Source organism: Rhinoraja longicauda, chromosome 4 (genome assembly GCF_053455715.1).
Source record: "Rhinoraja longicauda isolate Sanriku21f chromosome 4, sRhiLon1.1, whole genome shotgun sequence".
Taxonomy (NCBI): Eukaryota; Metazoa; Chordata; class Chondrichthyes; order Rajiformes; family Arhynchobatidae; genus Rhinoraja; species Rhinoraja longicauda.
This window is the reverse complement of record NC_135956.1, coordinates 91,389,858-91,409,156: the sequence shown is the minus strand read 5'-3', so window position 1 is coordinate 91,409,156 and position 19,299 is coordinate 91,389,858. Positions and strand designations below refer to the sequence as shown.

Genomic DNA, 19,299 nt, shown 5'->3' with positions numbered 1-19,299 from the left:
CCCGCGTTGTATACAGTTCTGGGCACCGTGTTATAGGAAAGATGTTGTCAAGCTGGAAAGGGTACAGAGAAGATTTACGAGGATGTTGCCAGGACTAGATAGAGGGTGTGAGCTATAGGGAGAGGTTGGGCAGGCTGGGTCTCTATTCCTTGGAGCATAGGAGGATGAGGGGTGATCTTATAGAGGTGTATAAGATCATGAGAGGAATAGATCGGGTAGATGCACAGAGTCTCTTGCCCAGAGTAGGGGAATCGAGGACCAGACGACATGAGTTTAAGGTGAAGGGGAAAAGATTTAATAGGAATCTGTGGGGTAGCTTTCCCACACAGAGAGTGGTGGGTGTATGGAACGAGCTGCCAGAGGAGGTAGTTGAGGCTGGGACTATCCCAGCGTTTAAGAAATAATTAGACAGGTACATGAATAGGACAGGTTTGGAGGGATATGGACCAAGCGCAGGCAGGTGGGACTAGTGTAGCTGGGACTAGTTGGGCCGAAGGGCCTGTTTCCACACTGTATCACTCTATGACTCTATGATTCTAAGAGGCAGACAGTAGTTCAGCACTGCTCCTTGGCTATTGGCAGGCAGGTGGGACTAGTGCAGCTGGGATATGTTGACCAGTGTGGGCGAGTTGGGCCGAAGGGCCTGTTTCCACACTATGAGTCCCTGTGTGACCGTGAGTCCCTGTGTGACCGTGTGTGTCCCTGTGTGTCCCTGTGTGTGTGTCCCTGTGTGACCGTGAGTCCCTGTGTGACCGTGTGTCCCTGTGTGCGTGTCCCTGTGTGACCGTGAGTCCCTGTGTGACCGTGTGTCCCTGTGTGACCGTGTGTGACCATGTGTCCCTGTGTGACTGTGAGTCCCTGTGTGACCGTGTGTCCCTGTGTGACCGTGTGTCCCTGTGTGACCGTGTGTCCCTGTGTGACCGTGTGTCCCTGTGTGACCGTGTGTCCCTGTGTGACCGTGTGTCCCTGTGTGACCGTGTGTCCCTGTGTGACCGTGTGTCCCTGTGTGACCGTGTGTGACCGTGTGTGACCGTGTGTCCCTGTGTGACCGTGTGTGACCGTGAGTCCCTGTGTGACCGTGTGTCCCTGTGTGACCGTGTGTGACCGTGTGTCCCTGTGTGTCTCTGTGTGACCGTGTGTGACCGTGTGTGTCCCTGTGTGACCGTGTGTCCCTGTGAGTCCCTGTGTGTCCCTGTGTGACCGTGTGTCCCTTTGAGTCCCTGTGTGTCCCTGTGTGACCGTGTGTCCCTGTGTGACCGTGTGTCCCTGTGTGACCGTGTGTCCCTGTGTGACCGTGTGTCCCTGTGTGACCGTTTGTCCCTGTGTGACCGTGTGTCCCTGTGAGTCCCCGTGTGTCCCTGTGTGACCGTGTGTCCCTGTGTGACTGTTTGTCCCTGTGTGACCGTGTGTCCCTGTGAGTCCCCGTGTGTCCCTGTGTGACCGTGTGTCCCTGTGTGACCGTGTGTCCCTGTGTGACCGTGTGTCCCTGTGTGACCGTGTGTCCCTGTGTGCGTGTCCCTGTGTGACCGTGTGTCCCCGTGTGTCCCTGTGTAACCGCGTGTCCCTGTGTGACCGTGTGTCCCTGTGTGACCCTGTGTGCGTGTCCCTGTGTGTGACCGTGTGTCCCTGTGTGACCGTGTGTCCCTGTGTGCGTGTCCCTGTGTGTGACCGTGTGTCCCTGTGTGCGTGTCCCTGGTGTCCCTGTGTGCGTGTCCCTGTGTGTCCCTGTGCGTGTCCCTGTGTGACCGCGTGTCCCTGTGTGACCGTGTCCCCGTGTGACCCTGAGTCCCCGTGTGACCGTGTGTCCCTGTGTGACCCTGAGTTCCCGTGTGTCCCTGTGTGACCGTGTGTCCCTGTGTGACCGTGTGTCCCTGTGTGACCGTGTGTCCCTGTGTGACCTTGTGTCCCTGTGTGACCTTGTGTCCCTGTGTGACCGCGTGTCCCTGTGTGACCGTGTGTCCCTGTGTGACCCTGAGTCCCCGTGTGACCGTGTGTCCCTGTGTGACCGTGTGTCCCTGTGTGACCGTGTGTCCCTGTGTGACCGTGTGTCCCTGTGTGACCGTGTGTCCCTGCGTGACCGTGTGTCCCTGTGTGACCATGTGTCCGTGTGTCCCTGCATGTCCCTGTGACCGTGAGTCTGTGTGACCCTGTGTCCCTGACCTGCAGGATGCCCAGGAGAAGGACGCCCGGCAGCTGTCCATCGCCATTGCCCGCTGCTACACCATGAAGAACCGGCACCAAGACATCATGCCGTACGACAAGAACCGCATCGTGATCCAGTCGGGGAAGGACGACTACATCAACGCCAGCATGGTGGAGGACCTGTCATCGTACTGCCCGAGGATCATCGCCACGCAGGCACCGCTGCTGGGGACCGCCTCCGACTTCTGGCTGATGATCTACGAACAGAAGGTGTCGCTGGTGGTCATGCTGGTCTCTGAGCAGGAGATAGTCAAGGTACGTGTCATGTGTACCGAGGCACAGTGGCATCCAATGTTGTGTGCAAAATGCTGGAGTAACTCAGCAGGTCAGGCAGCATCTCAGGAGAGAAGGAATGGGTGACGTTTCGGGTCCCGAAACGTCACCCATTCCTTCTCTCCTGAGATGCTGCCTGACCTGCTGAGTTACTCCAGCATTTTGTGAATAAATACCTTCGTTTTGTACCAGCATCTGCAGTTATTTTCTTATACTCCATTGTTGTGTACAGTTTCTCAGCCAAAACATTGTGACCTGATGAGTCTGACCCGAAACATCACCCATTCCTTCTCTCCAGAGATGCTGCCTGTCCCGCTTAGTCACTCCAGCATTTTGTGCCTACCAGCCAAACCATTATGCCCACCTGCCTAATATGCCGTTGGCCCTCCGTGTGCAGCCCCATACGCAGCAGGGTGCGATGCACTGTGTATTGTGACACATTCCTCCCGTCACCACCATTAACATTTTCTGTGACTTGTGCCACAGTCGACCTTCTGTCGGTTCGGACCAGACGGGATAGCCTTCGTTGCCCTCGCGCATCGATGAGCCTTGGGCGCCCAACACCCTGCCTGTCGCCGGTTTGTGGTTTGTCCCTCCTCGGACCACTGTCGGTCGGTACTCACCACTGCTGACCGGGAGCACCCCACAAGCCTTGCCGTTTCAGAGATGCTCTGACCCAGTCGTCTGGCCATAACAATTTGGCCCTTGTCAAAGTCGCTCAGGTCTTTACTCCTGCCCATTTCTCCTGAATCCAACACATCAACTTCAAGAACTGACTGTTCACTTGCTGCCTAATATATCCCACCCCTTGACAGGTGCCATTGTAACAAGATAATCAATGTTATTCACTTCACCTGTCAGTGGTCATAATGTTTTGGCTGATCGGTGTAGAAATATAGAAAATAGGTGCAGAAGGAGGCCATTTGGCCCTTCAAGCCAGCACCGCCATTCAATGTGATCATGGCTGATCATCCAAAATCAGTACCCCGTTCTTGCTTTTTCTCCATATCCCTTGATTCTGTTAGCCCTAGGAGCTATATGTAACTCTCATGAAAACATCCAGTGGATTGGCCTCCACTGCCCTCTGTGGCAGAGAATTCCACAGATTCACAACTCTCTGGGTGAAAACGTTCTCCCTCATCTCAGTCATTTATTGTCACGTGTACCGAGGTACAGTGACAAGCTTTTGCGTGCTAACCAGTCAGTGGAAAGACAATACATGATTACAATGGAGCCATTTACAGTGTACAGATACATGATAAGGGAATAACGTTCAGTGCAAGATAAAGCCAGCAAAGTCTGATCAAGGATAGTCTGAGGGTCACCAATGGGGTAGATAGTAGTTCAGCACTGCTCTCTGGTTGTGGTGGGATGGTTCAGTTGCCTGATAACAGCTGGGAACAGTAGTTCAGTACAAGTATCACTGTACATAAGCACTTATTACATCTCAGATACCCATCACAGATAACGTACAAGTGTATATCAGCAGTGCACTGAGACAGTGTACAGAGTCGCCAGTTTGGGACCATTTTCAAGTCCCAGTTGTTGTAAGTGCAGGGATCGTGACGTGACCTTGAAGGCCTGTTGTCATACGATACAATAGACAATAGGTGCAGGAGTAGGCCATTCAGCCCTTCGAGCCAGCACCGCCATTCAATGTGATCATGGCTGATCATTCTCAATCAGTACCCCGTTCCTGCCTTCTCCCCATACCCCCTGACTCCGCTATCCTTAAGAGCTCTATCTAGCTCTCTCTTGAATGCATTCAGATAATTGGCCTCCACTGCCTTCTGAGGCAGAGAATTCCACAGATTTACAACTCTCTGACTGAAAAAGTTTTTCCTCATCTCCGTTCTAAATGGCCTTCCCCTTATTCTTAAACTGTGGCCCCTTGTTCTGGACTCCCCCAACATTGGGAACATGTTTCCTGCCTCTAACGTGTCCAACCTCTTAATAATCTTATATGTTTCGATAAGATCCCCTCTCATCCTTCTAAATTCCAGTGTATACAAGCCTAGTCGCTCCAGTCTTTCAACATATGACAGTCCCGCCATTCCGGGAATTAACCTAGTAAACCTACGCTGCACACCCTCAACAGCAAGAATATCCTTCCTCAAATTTGGAGACCAAAACTGCACACAGTACTCCAGGTGCGGTCTCATTAGGGCCCTGTACAACTGCAGAAGGACCTATTTGCTCCTATACTCAACTCCTCTTGTTATGAAGGCCAACATTCAATAGACAATAGGTGCAGGAGTAGGCCATTCGGCCTTGCGAGCCAGCACCAACATTCCATTGGCTTTCTTCACTGCCTGCTGTACCTGTCAAGTCAAATTTATTTGTCACATACACATACACGATGTGCAGTGAAATGAAAGTGACAATGCCTGCGGATTGTGCACAAAAAATAATTACAGTTACAGCATATAAATAAAGTTAATAAGTTACTATAGTGTAGACAAAAATTTAGTCTCTTGGGTTATAAAAGTTGACAGTCCTGATGGCCTGTGGGAAGAAGCTCCGTCTCATCCTCTCCGTTTTCACAGCGTGACAGCGGATGCGTTTGCCTGATCGTAGCATCTGGAACAGTCCGTTACTGGGGTGGCAGGGGTCCCTCGTGATCTTGCTTGCTCTGGATCTGCACCTCCTGATGTATAGGTCCTGCAGGGGGGCGAGTGTAGTTCCCATGGTGCGTTCTGCCGAACGCACTACTCTCTGCAGGGCTATCCTGTCCTGGGCAGAGCTATTCCCAAACCAGACTGTGATGTTGCCGGACAGGATGCTCTCTACAGCCCCAGAGTAGAAGCAATGAAGGATCCTCAGAGACACTCTGAATTTCCTCAGTTGTCTAAGGTGGTAAAGGCGCTGCTTTACCTTACCCACCAGTGCGGCAATGTGCGTTGTCCATGTCAGATCCTCTGTGATGTGGACTCCCAGGTATTTAAAGCTGCTCACCCTATCCACAATAGACCCATTTATCTCCAGTGGCGTGTACGTCCTTGGATGTTTAGCCCTTCTGAAGTCCACAATCAGCTCCTTCGTTTTAGTGACATTCAAGAGGAGGCTATTGTCCTGACACCAGAGTGCCAGATCAGCCACCTCCTCCCGGTAGGCCTTCTCATCGTTGTTGTTGCGTGCTTCCTTTCAGTGACTGATGCACTAGGACACCAAGGTCTCGTTGTACGTCCCCTTTTCCTAACTTGACACCATTCAGATAATAATCTGCCTTCCTATTCTTACCACCAAAGTGGATAACCTCACACTTATCCACATTAAACTGCATCTGCCATGCATTCGCCCACTCACACAACCTGTCCAAGTCACCCTGCAACCTCATAGAATCTTCCTCACAGTTCACACTGCCATCCAGCTTTGTGTCGGGAAGTCTAGCGTTCTTCCCACACTGCTTCCTGCAAAGACTCTACCCCCTACTCCCAACTCCTCCCTCTACGCCGCATCTGTGCCCAGGATGAGGTGTTCCACACTAGGGCATCGGAGATGTCCGCATTCGTTAAGGAATGGGAGTTCTCCTCTTCCGTTACAGATGAGGCTCTCACTAGGGTCTCCTCGATATCCCGCAGCTCCGCTCTTGCTCCCCCTCCCCCCATTCGTAACAAGGGCAGAGTCCCCCTTGTCCTCACCTTCCACCCCATCAGCCGTCGCACACAGCACATAATCCTCTGACATTTTTGTTACCTCCAACAGGATCCCACTCCTAGCCACATCTCCCCATCTCCTCCCCTTTCCGCTTTCCACAGAGACCGTTCCCTCCGCAACTCCCTGGTCAAGTCGTCCCTTGCCACCCTCCCCAGGTACTTTCCCCTGCAACCGCAGGAGATGCAACACCTGTCCCTTTACCTCCCCCCTCGACTCCGTCCAAGGACCCCGACAGCCTTTTGAGGTGAGGCAGAGGTTCACCTGCACCTCCTCCAACCTCATCTACTGTACCCGCTGTTCCAGGTGTCAACTTCTCCACATCGGCGAGACCAAGTGGAGGCTCGGCGATCGTTTCGCTCAACACTTCCGTTCAGTCCGCCTTAACCAACCTGATCTCCCGGTGGCTCAGCACTTCAACTCCCCCTCCCACTCCCAGTCTGTCGTTTCTGCCCTGGGCCTCCTCCATTGTCAGAGTGAGGCCCAGCGCAAATTGGAGGAACAGCACCTCATATTTCACTTGGGTAGTTTACACCCCAGCGGTTTGAACATTGATTTCTCCAACTTCAAGTAGTCCGTGCTTTCCCTCTCTCTCCATCCCCTCCCCTTCCCGGTTCTCCCACCAGTCTGACTGTCTCCGACTACATTTTACCTCTACTTGCTTTGTTGTTACCTTCTCCCAGCCAACAGTGATCTATCTATTCCACATTATCCTTGATCTCCATTCCCCTTGTGCTGTTTCCACAACGTACACTTCCTTATCTATGTACCATCCGCTCCCCTGACATCCGTCTGAAGAAGGGTCTCCCATCCCTCCCCTCCACAGATGCTGCCTGACCCGCCGAGTTCTCCAGCATTTTGTGTCTCTCTTTGATTTAAACCAACATCTGCAGTTCCTTCCTGCACCGAACTTTATTTATCCCAGGAGGGAAATTGATTTGCCACCATTATCATCGAGATACTTTGTGTTGGACGTCAGATTCCAGTATCAGCAACTTCAGCGGCGTCTCTGGAGGACGCCGATAGATGTCTTTTTGGATCAGGACCCTTCAGACCTTTCAGTTTAGTTTAGAGATAGAGGGAAGAACCAGTTCCTTCAGCCCACCGAGTCTGTGCCGACCACCCCCCGTACATTAGCACTGTCCAAAGCGAGGTTTGTAGTCGGGACCCGAAAGGTCACCTATTAGTGTAGGAAAGAACTGCTGGTTTAAATCAAAGGTAGACACAAAATGCTGGAGTAACTCAGCGGGTCAGGCAGCATCTCTGGAGAGAAGGAATGGGTGGCGTTTCGGGTCGAGACCCTTCTTCAGGCTGGTTTAGAGACACTGCATGGAAACAGTCCCTTCAGTCTTCACCCTTCTACACACAATTCTACATACAATTTAAAGTTACCAATTAACCTACAAACATGCAGGTCTTTGAAGCATGGGAGGAAATGAGCGGGAGAATGGGGTTGAGAGGGAAAGATAGGTCAGCCATGATTGAATGGTGAAGTGGACTTGGTGGGCCGAATGGCGTAGAGTTTTGGTCTCCTAATCTGAGGAAAGACATTCTTGCCACAGAGGGAGTACAGAGAAGGTTCACCAGATTGATCCCTGGGATGGCAGGACTTTCATATGAAGAAAGACTGGATAGACTCGGCTTGTACTCGCTGGAATTTAGAAGATTAAGGGGGGATCTTATAGAAACTTACAAAATTCTTAAGGGGTTGGACAGGCTAGATGCGGGAAGATTGTTCCCGATGTTGGGGAAGTCCAGAACAAGGGGTCACAGTTTAAGGATAAGGGGGAAGTCTTTTAGGACCGAGATGAGAAAGTTTTTTTTCACACAGAGAGTGGTGAATCTGTGGAATTCTCTGCCACAGAAGGTAGTTGAGGCCAGTTCATTGGCTATATTTAAGAGGGAGTTAGATGTGGCCCTTGTGGCTAAAGGGATCAGGGGGTATGGAGAGAAGGCAGGTACAGGATACTGAGTTGGATGATCAGCCATGATCATATTGAATGGCGGTGCGTACAGTCTCGAAGGGCCGAATGGCCTGCTCCTGCACCTATTTTGTATGTTTCTATGTTCTGCTGCTGTGACCGTGTAAGCGGTTGCCGGTATAGATGCGGTTTGGCGATGATCTCTACTTCACGGTCCGTCCTTCACCCTGGTCCTTACAGCAGAAGGTGCTGCGGTACTTCCCGACGGAGCGGGGCCAGCAGATCGCGCACGGGCCCATCACGCTCACCCTGACCACGCAGAAGATCACGCAGACGCACGTGGAGAGCATGATCGGACTCCAGTACAAAGACCAGAGTCTCAAACGCACCGTCATCCACCTGCAGTTCACCTCGTGGCCCGAGCTGTGAGTTCACCTCCGTTCACCTTCTTATACACAGTGACTAAATGTTTAAACTGAGATCAATGCACCCAAACGGCACGGTGGCGCAGCGGTAGAGTTGCCGCCTTACAGCGAATGCGGCGCTGGAGACTCAGGTTCGATCCTGACTACGGGCACCGTCTGTACGGAGTTTGTACGTTCTCCCCGTGACCTGCGTGGGTTTTCTCCGAGATCTTCGGTTTCCTCCCACACTCCAAAGACGTACAGGTATGTAGGTTAATTGGCTTGGTAAATGTAAAAATTGTCCCTAGTGGGTGTAGGATAGTGTTAGTGTGCGGGGATCGCTGGGCGGCGCGGACTCGGTGGGCCGAAGGGCCTGTTTCTGCGCTGTATCTCTAAATCTAAAAATCAAACTGCACAGGTTAGGGAGGGCCCAGCTCTGAATCCCAGTCTGCTGAACCTTCCCCATAACAAGGAACCGCAGATGCTGGTTTACACAGAAGATACAGAAGACACAAAACGCTGGAGTAACTCAGCGGGTCAGGCAGCATCTCTGGACAGAAGGAATGGGAGACGTTTTGGGTCGAGTCTGAAGAAGGGTCTCGACCCGAAACCTCACCCATTCCTTCTCTCCAGAGATGCTGCCTGTCCCGCTGAGTTACTCCAGCATTTTGTGCCTATCTTAACCACACGTGTCATTTACTTTTACTGCAGTTCTTCATTCTGGGTGTCCATATGACTAGCTGGGCTGGAACAATATTTAGTTCATGTGCTACTGAGAAATGGGCACTTGTGGAAGGGTGGATCAGGAGCCGGATGGCAGAGGGGAAGAAGCACTTCCTGCCTTCAAGCTTCCGATCATCAGATGGGCCACTGGGAGATCGGTGTTTTGGTGTTGGACAAATGGGTTATTTGGAAGTTGAAAAGAGATTTCAGTTCAGTTTAGACATAGACGTAGAAAATAGGTGCAGGAGGAGGCCATTTGGCCCTTTGAGCCAGCACTGCCATTCATTGTGATCGTGGCTGATCATCCACAATCAGTAACCCGTGCCTGCCTTCTCCCCATATCCCTTGATTCCACTGGCCCCTGGAGCTCTATCTAACTCTTTTAAATTCATCCAGTGAATTGGCCTCCACTGCCCTCTGTGCACAACTCTCTGGGTGGAAGAGTTTCTTCTCACCTCAGTTTATTCTTAGACTGTGGCCCCTGGTTCTGGACTCGCCCAACATTGGGAACATTTTTCCTGCATCCAGCTTGTCCAGTCCTTTTATAATTTTATACGTCTCTATAATGATCAGCCATGATCACATTGAATGGCGGTGCTGGCTCGAAGGGCCGAATGGTCTACTCCTGCACCTATTGTCTATAAGATCCCCTCTCATCCTTCTAAACTCCAGTGAATACAAGCCCAGTCTTTCCAATCTTTCCTCACATGACAGTCCCGCCATCCCGGGGATTAACCTGATGAACCTACGCTGCACTGCCTCAATAGCAAGGACGTCCTTCCTCAGATTAGTTTAGTTGATTGCCATTGCCTTGGGGCAGCCGAGACACCGGCCCGTAAAGTCGTCGATGGGGACAGATCTGCTGGCTCTGGCCGGGCCAGAGTTCCAGACCCCCGGCCACAGTGAGCAGATTCAGTCGGCCGCTGAAGTCCCCATGTGGTCGAGATCGGCCGCCTCACCCAGCCTTGGCACCACATTTTCGGGGGTGGGGGGGGGATTTTGTCCGGATTAGGGTAGCACGGTGGCGCAGCGGTAGAGCTGCTGCCTCACAGCGCCGGAGACCCGGGTTCCATCCCGACTACGGGCGCCGTCTGGGCGGAGTTTTGTACGCTGTTCTCCCCGTGACCTGCGTGGGTTTTCTCCAAGATCTTCAGTTTCCTCCCACACTCCAAAGACGTGCAGGATTGTAGGTTAATTGGCTTGGTGTGAATGCAAAATATTGTCCCTAGTGTGTGTAGGATAGTGTTAGTGTGCGGGGATCGCTGGGCGGTGCGGACCCGGTGGGCCGAAGGGCCTGTTTCCGCACTGTATCTCTAAACTAAACTAATTAAAGGGGGTGGGGGGGGGGGGGGTGGGGGGGGGTGTATCCTCCAGTTGCTGGAACACCGTTGGTGCACCTGTAATGGGTGAGAATGTCCTGGTTTCCTATTTGCCGCATTATTTGAATAAAATCTTCATTGAAAGTACGGTTTGTCAGTGTGTAACGATGTGAACTTTTCACTGCAGGGGTTTGCCGGACAGTAAAAGCCACCTGCTGCGTTTCGTTCAAGAGGTGCATGGACATTACCTGCACCAGCGCCCGCTGCACACACCTGTGGTCGTGCACTGCAGGTAACCTGATCGCCAAACTCGCAGAGACGATGTGTGGTTGTGCCGGGTATTCACCAGGAGGTTAACTGGTCATAGAGTCTGCAGTGATACAGCGTGGAAACAGGCCCTTCAGCCCAACTTGCCCACACCAGCCAACATGTCCCAGCTACACTAGTCCCACCTGCCTGCACTTAGTCCATATAATATAAGAAGATAACTGCAGATGCTGGTACAAATCGAAGGTATTTATTCACAAAATGCTGGAGTAACTCAGCAGGTCAGGCAGCATCTCAGGAGAGAAGGAATGGGCGACGTTTCGGGAGATATGGACTTGGTCCATATCCCTCCAAACGTGTCCTATCCATGTACCTGTCTAACTGTTTCTGAAATGATTGGATAGTCCCAGCCTCAATTACCTCCTCTGGCAGCTTGTTCCATACACCCACCACCCTCTGTGAAAAAAAGTCACCTCTCAGATTCCTATTAAATGTTTTCCCCTTCATCTTGAACCTATGTCCTCTGGTCCTCGATTCCCCTACTCTGGGCAAGAGATTCTGTGCATCTACCCACAGTCTAAAGAAGGGTCTCGACCCGAAACGTCACCCATTCCTTCTCTCCTGAGATGCTGCCTGACTTGCTGAGTTACTCCAGCATTTTGTGAATAAATACCTTCGATTTGTACCAGCATCTGCAGTTATTTTCTTATACTACCTGTGCATCTACCCGATCTATTCCTCTCATGGTGAAGTCATTGGGAAAGTAACGCAACGTTGAGAGGTCCGTTTAACAAACGGTAGCACAGTGAGTGGTTAAGTTGTGTGGGAAGGAACTGAGGATTGGAGGGTAGCTAATGTAACCCCACTTTTTAAAAAGGGAGGGAGAGAAAAAACGGGGAATTGTAGACCAGGTAGTGGGGAAAATGCTAGAGTCAGTTATTAAAGATGTGATAGCATCACATTTGGAAAGTTGTGAAATCATCGGACAAAGTCAGCATGGATTTACCAAAGGCAAATCATGTCTGACGAATCTTATAGAATTTTTCGAGGATGTAACTAGTAGAGTGGATAAGGGAGAACCAGTCGATGTGTTATATCTGGACTTTCAGAAGGCCTTCGACAAGGTCCCACATAGGAGATTGGTGTAAACATAGAAACATAGACATAGAAAATAGGTGCAGGAGTAGGCCATTCACCCCTTCGAGCCAGCACCGCCATTCAATATGATCATGGCTCATCATTCAGCTCAGTAGCCTGTACCTGCCTTCTCTCCATACCCCCTGATCCCTTTAGCAAAAAGGGCCACATCTAACTCCCTCTTAAATATAGCCAATGAACTGACCTCAACTACCTTCTGTGGCAGAGAATTCCACAGACTCACCACTCTCTGTGTGAAGAAATGTTTTCTCATCTCGGTCCTAAAAGACTTCCCCCTTATCCTTAAGCTGTGACCCCTGGTTCTGGACTCCCCCAACATCGGGAACAATCTTCCCGCATCTAGCCTCTCCAACCCCTTAAGAATTTTATATGTTTCTATAAGATCCCCCCTCAGTCTTCTAAATTCCAGCGAGTACAAGCCTAGTCTATCCAGTCTTTCCTCATATGCAAGTCCCGCCATCCCAGGGATCAATCTGGTGAACCTTCTCTGTACTCCCTCTAAGGCAAGAACGTCTTTCCTCAGGTTAGGAGACCAAAACTGCACACAATACTCCAGGTGCGGTCTCACCAAGGCCCTGTACAACTGCAGCAGAACCTCCCTGCTCCTAAACTCAAATCCTCTTGCTATGAATGCCAACATACCATTCGCTTTCTTCACTGCCTGCTGCACCTGCATGCTTGCTTTCAATGACTGGTGCACCATGACACCCAGGTCACGTTGCATCTCCCCTTCTCCCAATCGGTCACCATTCAGGTAATACTCTGCTTTCCTGTTCTTGCCGCCAAAGTGGATAACCTCACATTTATCCAAATTATATTGCATCTGCCATGCATTTGCCCACTCGCCTAATCTATCCAAGTCACTCTGCAGCCTCCTAGCATCCTCCTCGCAGCTAACACTGCCACCCAGCTTCGTGTCATCCGCAAACTTAGAGATGTTGCATTCAATTCCCTCGTCCAAATCATTAATATACACTGAGCCTTGCGGTACCCCACTAGTCACTGCCTGCCATTCCGAAAAGGACCCGTTTATTCCTACTCTTTGTTTCCTGTCCGCCAACCAATTTTCTATCCACCTCAACACTGAACCCTCAATACCGTGTGCTTTAAGTTTGTACACCAATCTCCTATGTCGGACCTTGTCGAAGGCCTTCTGAAAGTCCAGATATAACACATCGACTGGTTCTCCCTTATCCACTCTACTAGTTACATCCTCGAAAAATTCTATAAGATTCGTCAGACATGATTTGCCTTTGGTAAATCCATGCTGACTTTGTACAAACTTAAAGCACACGGTATTGAGGGTTCAGTTTTGAGGTGGATAGAAAATTGGCAGTAATCACCTGATCCGTGTGCAAAGCATGATCCTGGCTGTGTGTACCTTGGGGGCACAGTGTAATAAGGGGTCGTTCACCTGTTTCAGCTCCGGAGTGAGGAGGACCGGTGCCTTCTGCCTGGTGTATGCTGCCGTACAGGAGGTCGAGGCTGGCAACGGCATCCCCGAGCTCACACGCATCGTCAAGAGCATGAGGCAGCAGCGCAAACACATGCTGCTCGACAAGGTGAGGAGACTTGCTGCACCACAGGGACACACAGGGCATACGTGGGGCACGACACGGTGACACACGCTGCACCACACGGACACACGCTGCTCCACACGGACACACGGGGGGCACCACACGGACACACGGGGGGCACCACACGGACACACGGGGGGCACCACACGGACACACGGGGGGCACGACACGGACATACAGGGGGCACCACACGGACACACAGGGGGCACCACACGGACACACACGCTGCACGACAAGGTGAGACTTGCTGCACCACAGGGACACACAGGGCACACGTGGGGCATGACACGGTGACACACGCTGCACCACACGGACACACGCTGCACCACACGGACATACAGGGGGCACCACACGGACACACACGCTGCACGACAAGGTGAGAGTGGGAACACGCAGGGCAAGATACGCTGACACGTGTTGCACCACACGGACACACATGCTGCACGACAAGGTGAGAGTGGGCAGACACACGAGGTGCAAGACACGGTGAGACAGTGGGGACACAAAGGGTGCAAACTAAGGTGGGACAGTGGGGAGCAGGTTCCTGCCACTCACACACCCCGAGAGGGATGGACAGTAATGAGCCGTGCAAAATCTTGCCGCGCTCCTCGTCAGTTCTTGAAATGAGGACCGATACTGAGAGTCACGGAGTCACACAGCGTGGAAACAGGCTAACTTGCCCACTCCGGCCCACATGCCCCATCTACGCTAGTCCCACCTGCCCGCGTTTGGCCCGTATCCCTCTAAACCTGTTCTATCCATGTACCTGTCCATTGCGATAGTCCCAGCCTCAACGACCTCCTACGGCACCTCGTTCAATACACCTTTGAAATGCTTTGTGTCTTTGAAATGCTTTGTGTCTTTGCCCTTGTAGCTCCACCTGAAGTACTGCTATGAAGCCATCCTCACACATGTGGAGCAGGTTCTACTGAGGCATGGAGTTGCCACTAGCCTGACCACTAAGGCTCCTGCCTGTTCATCTCAAAAGGTATTTGTTGTGTTTACTAATCGCTAAAGTTGCTGCCCCATGTATTGCGATTATCAAGCATTAGTCTGAAGACGGGTCTCGACCCGGAACATCACCCATTTCTTCTCTCCCGAGATAGACAATAGACAATAGGTGCAGGAGGAGGCCATTCGGCCCTTCGAGCCAGCACCGCCATTCAATGTGATCATGGCTGATCATTCTCAATCAGTACCCCTTCTCCCCATACCCCCTGACTCCGCTATCCTTAAGAGCTCTATCTAACTCTCTCTTGAATGCATTCAGAGAATTGGCCTCCACTGCCTTCTGAGGCAGAGAATTCCACAGATTCACAACTCTCTGACTGAAAAAGTTTTTCCTCATCTCTGTTCTAAATGGCCTACCCCTTATTCTTAAACTGTGGCCCCTGGTTCTGGACTCCCCCAACATTAGAGGCAAGAAGCATGTTCCCAATGTGTCCAACCCCTTAATAATCTTATATGTTTCGATAAGATCCCCTCTCATCCTTCTAAATTCCAAATGCTGCCTGTCCCGCTGAGTTACTCCAGCATTTTGTGTCGACCCTTGCAATTATGAGCATCTCTTCAAGTAATGGAGCAAACAGTGTAATGTGACCAGTACAGAACCTGTGATGACACGGTGGTAGAGTTGCTGCCTCACAGCGCCGGAGACCCGGGTTCCATCCTGACCACGGGGTGCTGTCTGCACGGAGTTTGTACGTTCTCCCCGTGACCTGCGTGGGTTTTCTCCGGGTGCTCCGGTTTCTTCTCACATTCCAAAGGCTTGCGGGTTAATTGGCTTCTGTAAATTGCCCCCTAATGTGTAGGATGCAAAATTGGGATCACAGAGAACTCGTGTACGGGCGATCGCTGGTCGGCACGGACTCGGTGGGCCGAAGGGCCTGTTTGCACGCTGTATCACTAAACCACACCAAGTTTTAACACCAAGCTATGTACGAGGAATAGTTCAGAAACCAAGATAGAAACATGGAAAGTAAGTGCAGGAGTAGACCATTCGGCCCATTCAATATGATCATGGCTGGTCATTCACAATCAGTACCCCGTTCCTGCTTTCTCCCCATACCCCTCGATTGGGTGGAGATACAAGATGGTGCCCCACTCAGACAACGCCTTGTGTGTGGCGCTCACACAAGTGGATCAGCAATCACACGTTACCAGCTATTTCACTATACCTCGGTCGGTACCCGTGACAATAAACCAAACTCAACTCAATTCAGACACGCAGCAACTGTGATCAGTTGTGAATCTAACCGACTTGAACTCCCGCTCAGTCCGCCTTAACCAACCTGATCTCCCGGTGGCTCAGCACTTCAACTCCCCCTCCCACTCCCAATCTGACCTTTCTGTCCTGGGCCTCCTCCATTGTCAGAGTGAGGCCCAGCGCAGATTGGAGGAACAGCACCTCATATTTCGCTTGGGCAGTTTACACCCCAGCGGCATGAACATTGACTTCTCCAACTTCAGATAGTCCCTGCTTTCCCTCTCTCTCCATCCCCTCCCCCTCCCCAGTTCTCCCACTGGTCTTCCTGTCTCCGACTACATCCTATCTTTGTCCCGCCCCCTCCCCTGACATCAGTCTGAAGAAGGGTCTCGACCCGAAACGTCACCCATTCCTTCTCTGGAGATGCTGCCTGACCTGCTGAGTTACTCCAGCACTCTGTGAAACGTCACCTATCCATGTTCTCCACAGATGCTGCCTGACCTGCTGAGTTACTCCAGCACTCTGTGAAACGTCACCTATCCATGTTCTCCACAGATGCTGCCTGACCCACTGAGTTACTCCAGCACTCTGTGTCTACCTGTGAATCTCACCCTTCTCTGCTTCACATCGTTTCTGTGCTGCTGCTTTAACTCCTGTCCCCTGAGGAATAACAAGGATAGAACGTAGAACAGTACAGGAACAGGCCCTTCAGCCCACAATGTCCGTGCCAAACATCATGCCAAGTTAAACTAATCACACTGCCTGCGCTTGGTCCATATCCCTCCAAACCTGTCCTATCCATGTACCTGTCCAACTGTTTCTTAAACGTTGCGATAGTCCCAGCCTCAACTACCTCCTCTGGCAGCTTGTTCCACACACCCACCACCCTCTGTGTGGAAAACAAAAATACCCATCTTGTTCCCATTAAGTCTTTCCTTCCATCCCAGTATATCCATGTTCATGTATGTAACATATGTACATAACGCGACAGAGTGGCGCAGCGGTAGAGTTGCCGCCTTACAGCGAATGCAGCGCCGGAGACTCGGGTTCCATCCTGACTACGGGCGCCGTCTGTACGGAGTTTGTACGTTCTCCCCGTGACCTGCGTGGGTTTTCTCCGAGATCTTCGGTTTCCTCCCACACTCCAAAGACGTGCAGGTTTGTCGGTTAATTGGCTTGGTCAATGAAAAAATTGTCCCTGGTGTGTGTGTGTGTGTGGTCGGTGCGGACACGGTGGGCCGAAATGCCCTGTTTCCGTGCTGTATCTCTAAACTAAACTAAACAACTTCTTAAACCCCACTATGGTATCTGCCCCCACCACCACCCCTGGCAGCACGTTCCATGCCCCACCCCCACCCCTGGCAGCACGTTCCAGGCCCCACCCCCACCCCTGGCAACACGTTCCAGGCCCCCACCCCTGGCAGCACGTTCCAGACCCCCACTCCTGGCAGCACGTTCCAGCCCCCCACCCCTGGCAGCACGTTCCAGACCCCCACCCCTGGCAACACGTTCCAGGCCCCACCCCCACCCCTGGCAGCACGTTCCAGGCCCCACCCCCACCCCTGGCAACATGTTCCAGGCCCCACCCCCACCCCTGGCAGCACGATCCAGGCCCCACCCCCACCCCTGGCAGCACGTTCCAGGCCCCCACCCCTGGCAGCACGTTCCAGACCCCCACCCCTGGCAGCACGTTCCAGACCCCCACTCCTGGCAGCACGTTCCAGCCCCCCACCCCTGGCAGCACGTTCCAGACCCCCACCCCTGGCAACACGTTCCAGGCCCCACCCCCACCCCTGGCAGCACGTTCCAGGCCCCACCCCCACCCCTGGCAGCACGTTCCAGACCCCCACCCCTGGCAGCACGTTCCAGGCCCCCACCACCACCCCTGGCAGCACGTTCCAGACCCCCACCCCTGGCAGCAAGTTCCAGGCCCCCACCACCACCCCTGGCAGCACGTTCCAGGCCCCCACCCCCACCCCTGGCAGCACGTTCCAGGCCCCCACCCCCCTCTGTGTTAAATCTTGCCCCACACATCTCCTTTACACTTTGCCTCTTTACCACATAGCTGCGCCCTCTTGTCTTTGACCTTTCCACCCTGGGGAGAAGCACTACTGGCTGTCTACCCGACCTGCGCCTCTTAATTTCATATACTTCACAAGAACACAAGAAAATAGGAGCAGGAGTAGGCCAACCGGCCCCTCGAGCCCACTCCGCCATTCAATACGATCATTCATACCCCAACCCCCTTCCCATTATCGCCCTTCTTTCCACCCAAAAGAACCGTGTGATCTCCTGGGAGAGGCGAAAAACCGGACAAAAACCCAGGCCAATCCGGGAAATTCCTCTCCGACCCCAAGCTAGGCGATTGAAACTTGTCCAGGAGATTACTCAGGTCTTACTACACTAACCATAGCTCATGTCCACTTCCCTGCCCGCTCCCCGTAACCCCTAATTCCCTTGTCTATTAAAAAACAATCTATTTCTGTTTTAAATTTATTTAACGTTCCTGCATCCACAGCTCCCTGAGGCAGCGAATTCCACAGACTAACCACCCTCTGACTGAAGAAGTTTCTCCTCATCTCAGTTTTAAAAGAGCCCCCTCTTATTCTAAGACTATGCCCCCTAGTTCTGGTCTCCCCGATCATCGGAAACATCTTTAGTGCATCCACCCGATCAAGGCCCCTCACGATCTTATACGTTTCAATAAGATCGCCTCTCATTCTTCTGAACTCAGTCAGGTCTCTTCCAACCCAGCTGCGGAACTAGTCTAGTGTGGTTTATTGTCATGTGTCCCAGATAGAACAAGGAAATTCTTGCTTGCAGCAGCACAGCTCCAAAGACGTACAGGTATGTAGGTTAATTGGCTGGGCAAATGTTTTTTTTTTTAATTGTCCCTGGTGTGTGTATGATAGTGTTAAATGTGCGGGGATCGCTGGTCGGCGCGGACCCAGTGGGCCGAAGGGCCTGTTTCTGCACTGTATCTCTAAATCTAAACAAATCTAAAAACAACAGAATATGGAAACATAGTACACTGTAAAACCCATAATAAACAACTACAAAACAACTCCCCTCCCACTCCCACACTGACCTTTCTGTCCTGGGCCTCCTCCATTATCAGAGTGAGGCCCAGCACAAACTGGAGGAACAGCACCTCATATTTCACTTGGGCAGCTTACACCCCAGCGGTATGAACATTGCCTTCTCTAACTTCGAGCAACCCTTGCACCCTCTCTCTCCCTCCATCCCTCCCCCACCCTAGTTGTCCTGCTAGTTCCACTGGTCGCATCCATATATCCCCTTTGTTATCACCTCTTCCACGGCCAACAATGGACCATTGTGGGCTCCACCTTTCCTTGGCCGTCGGTGCCGGCTCTGATCAGTCCTGAACCCTTTTCGTGCCTCTAGTTTCCCCTCTCCCCTCACTCAGTCTGAAGAAGGGTCTCGACCCGAAACGCCACCCATTCCTTCTCTCCAGAGATGCTGCCTGACCTGCTGAGTTACTCCAGCATTTTGTGTCTATCCAAGTCTGTCCAACCTCTCTAGTAAGTTGCCTAATACTTTGTAATCCAGGCAGCACTCTGGTAAACCTCGTCC

General features: G+C 52.0%; 1 protein-coding gene across 2 annotated transcripts in view; it reads left to right on the top strand.

The window, feature by feature from the left end:
- The window catches only part of ptpn23a (protein tyrosine phosphatase, non-receptor type 23, a), a 77,374-nt gene that overhangs the window by 55,069 nt on the left and 3,006 nt on the right, over window positions 1-19,299 (top strand). The window contains exons 21-25 of one of the 2 annotated variants that reach the window (XM_078398385.1): window positions 2,167-2,457; window positions 8,295-8,476; window positions 10,685-10,789; window positions 13,346-13,484; window positions 14,374-14,487. In XM_078398385.1, coding sequence (XP_078254511.1) covers window positions 2,167-2,457; window positions 8,295-8,476; window positions 10,685-10,789; window positions 13,346-13,484; window positions 14,374-14,487 — 831 coding nt within the window. Of the gene's footprint in view, window positions 1-2,166; window positions 2,458-8,291; window positions 8,477-10,684; window positions 10,790-13,345; window positions 13,485-14,373; window positions 14,488-19,299 lie in introns of both variants that reach the window. The other variant, XM_078398384.1, reaches the window with a different exon arrangement.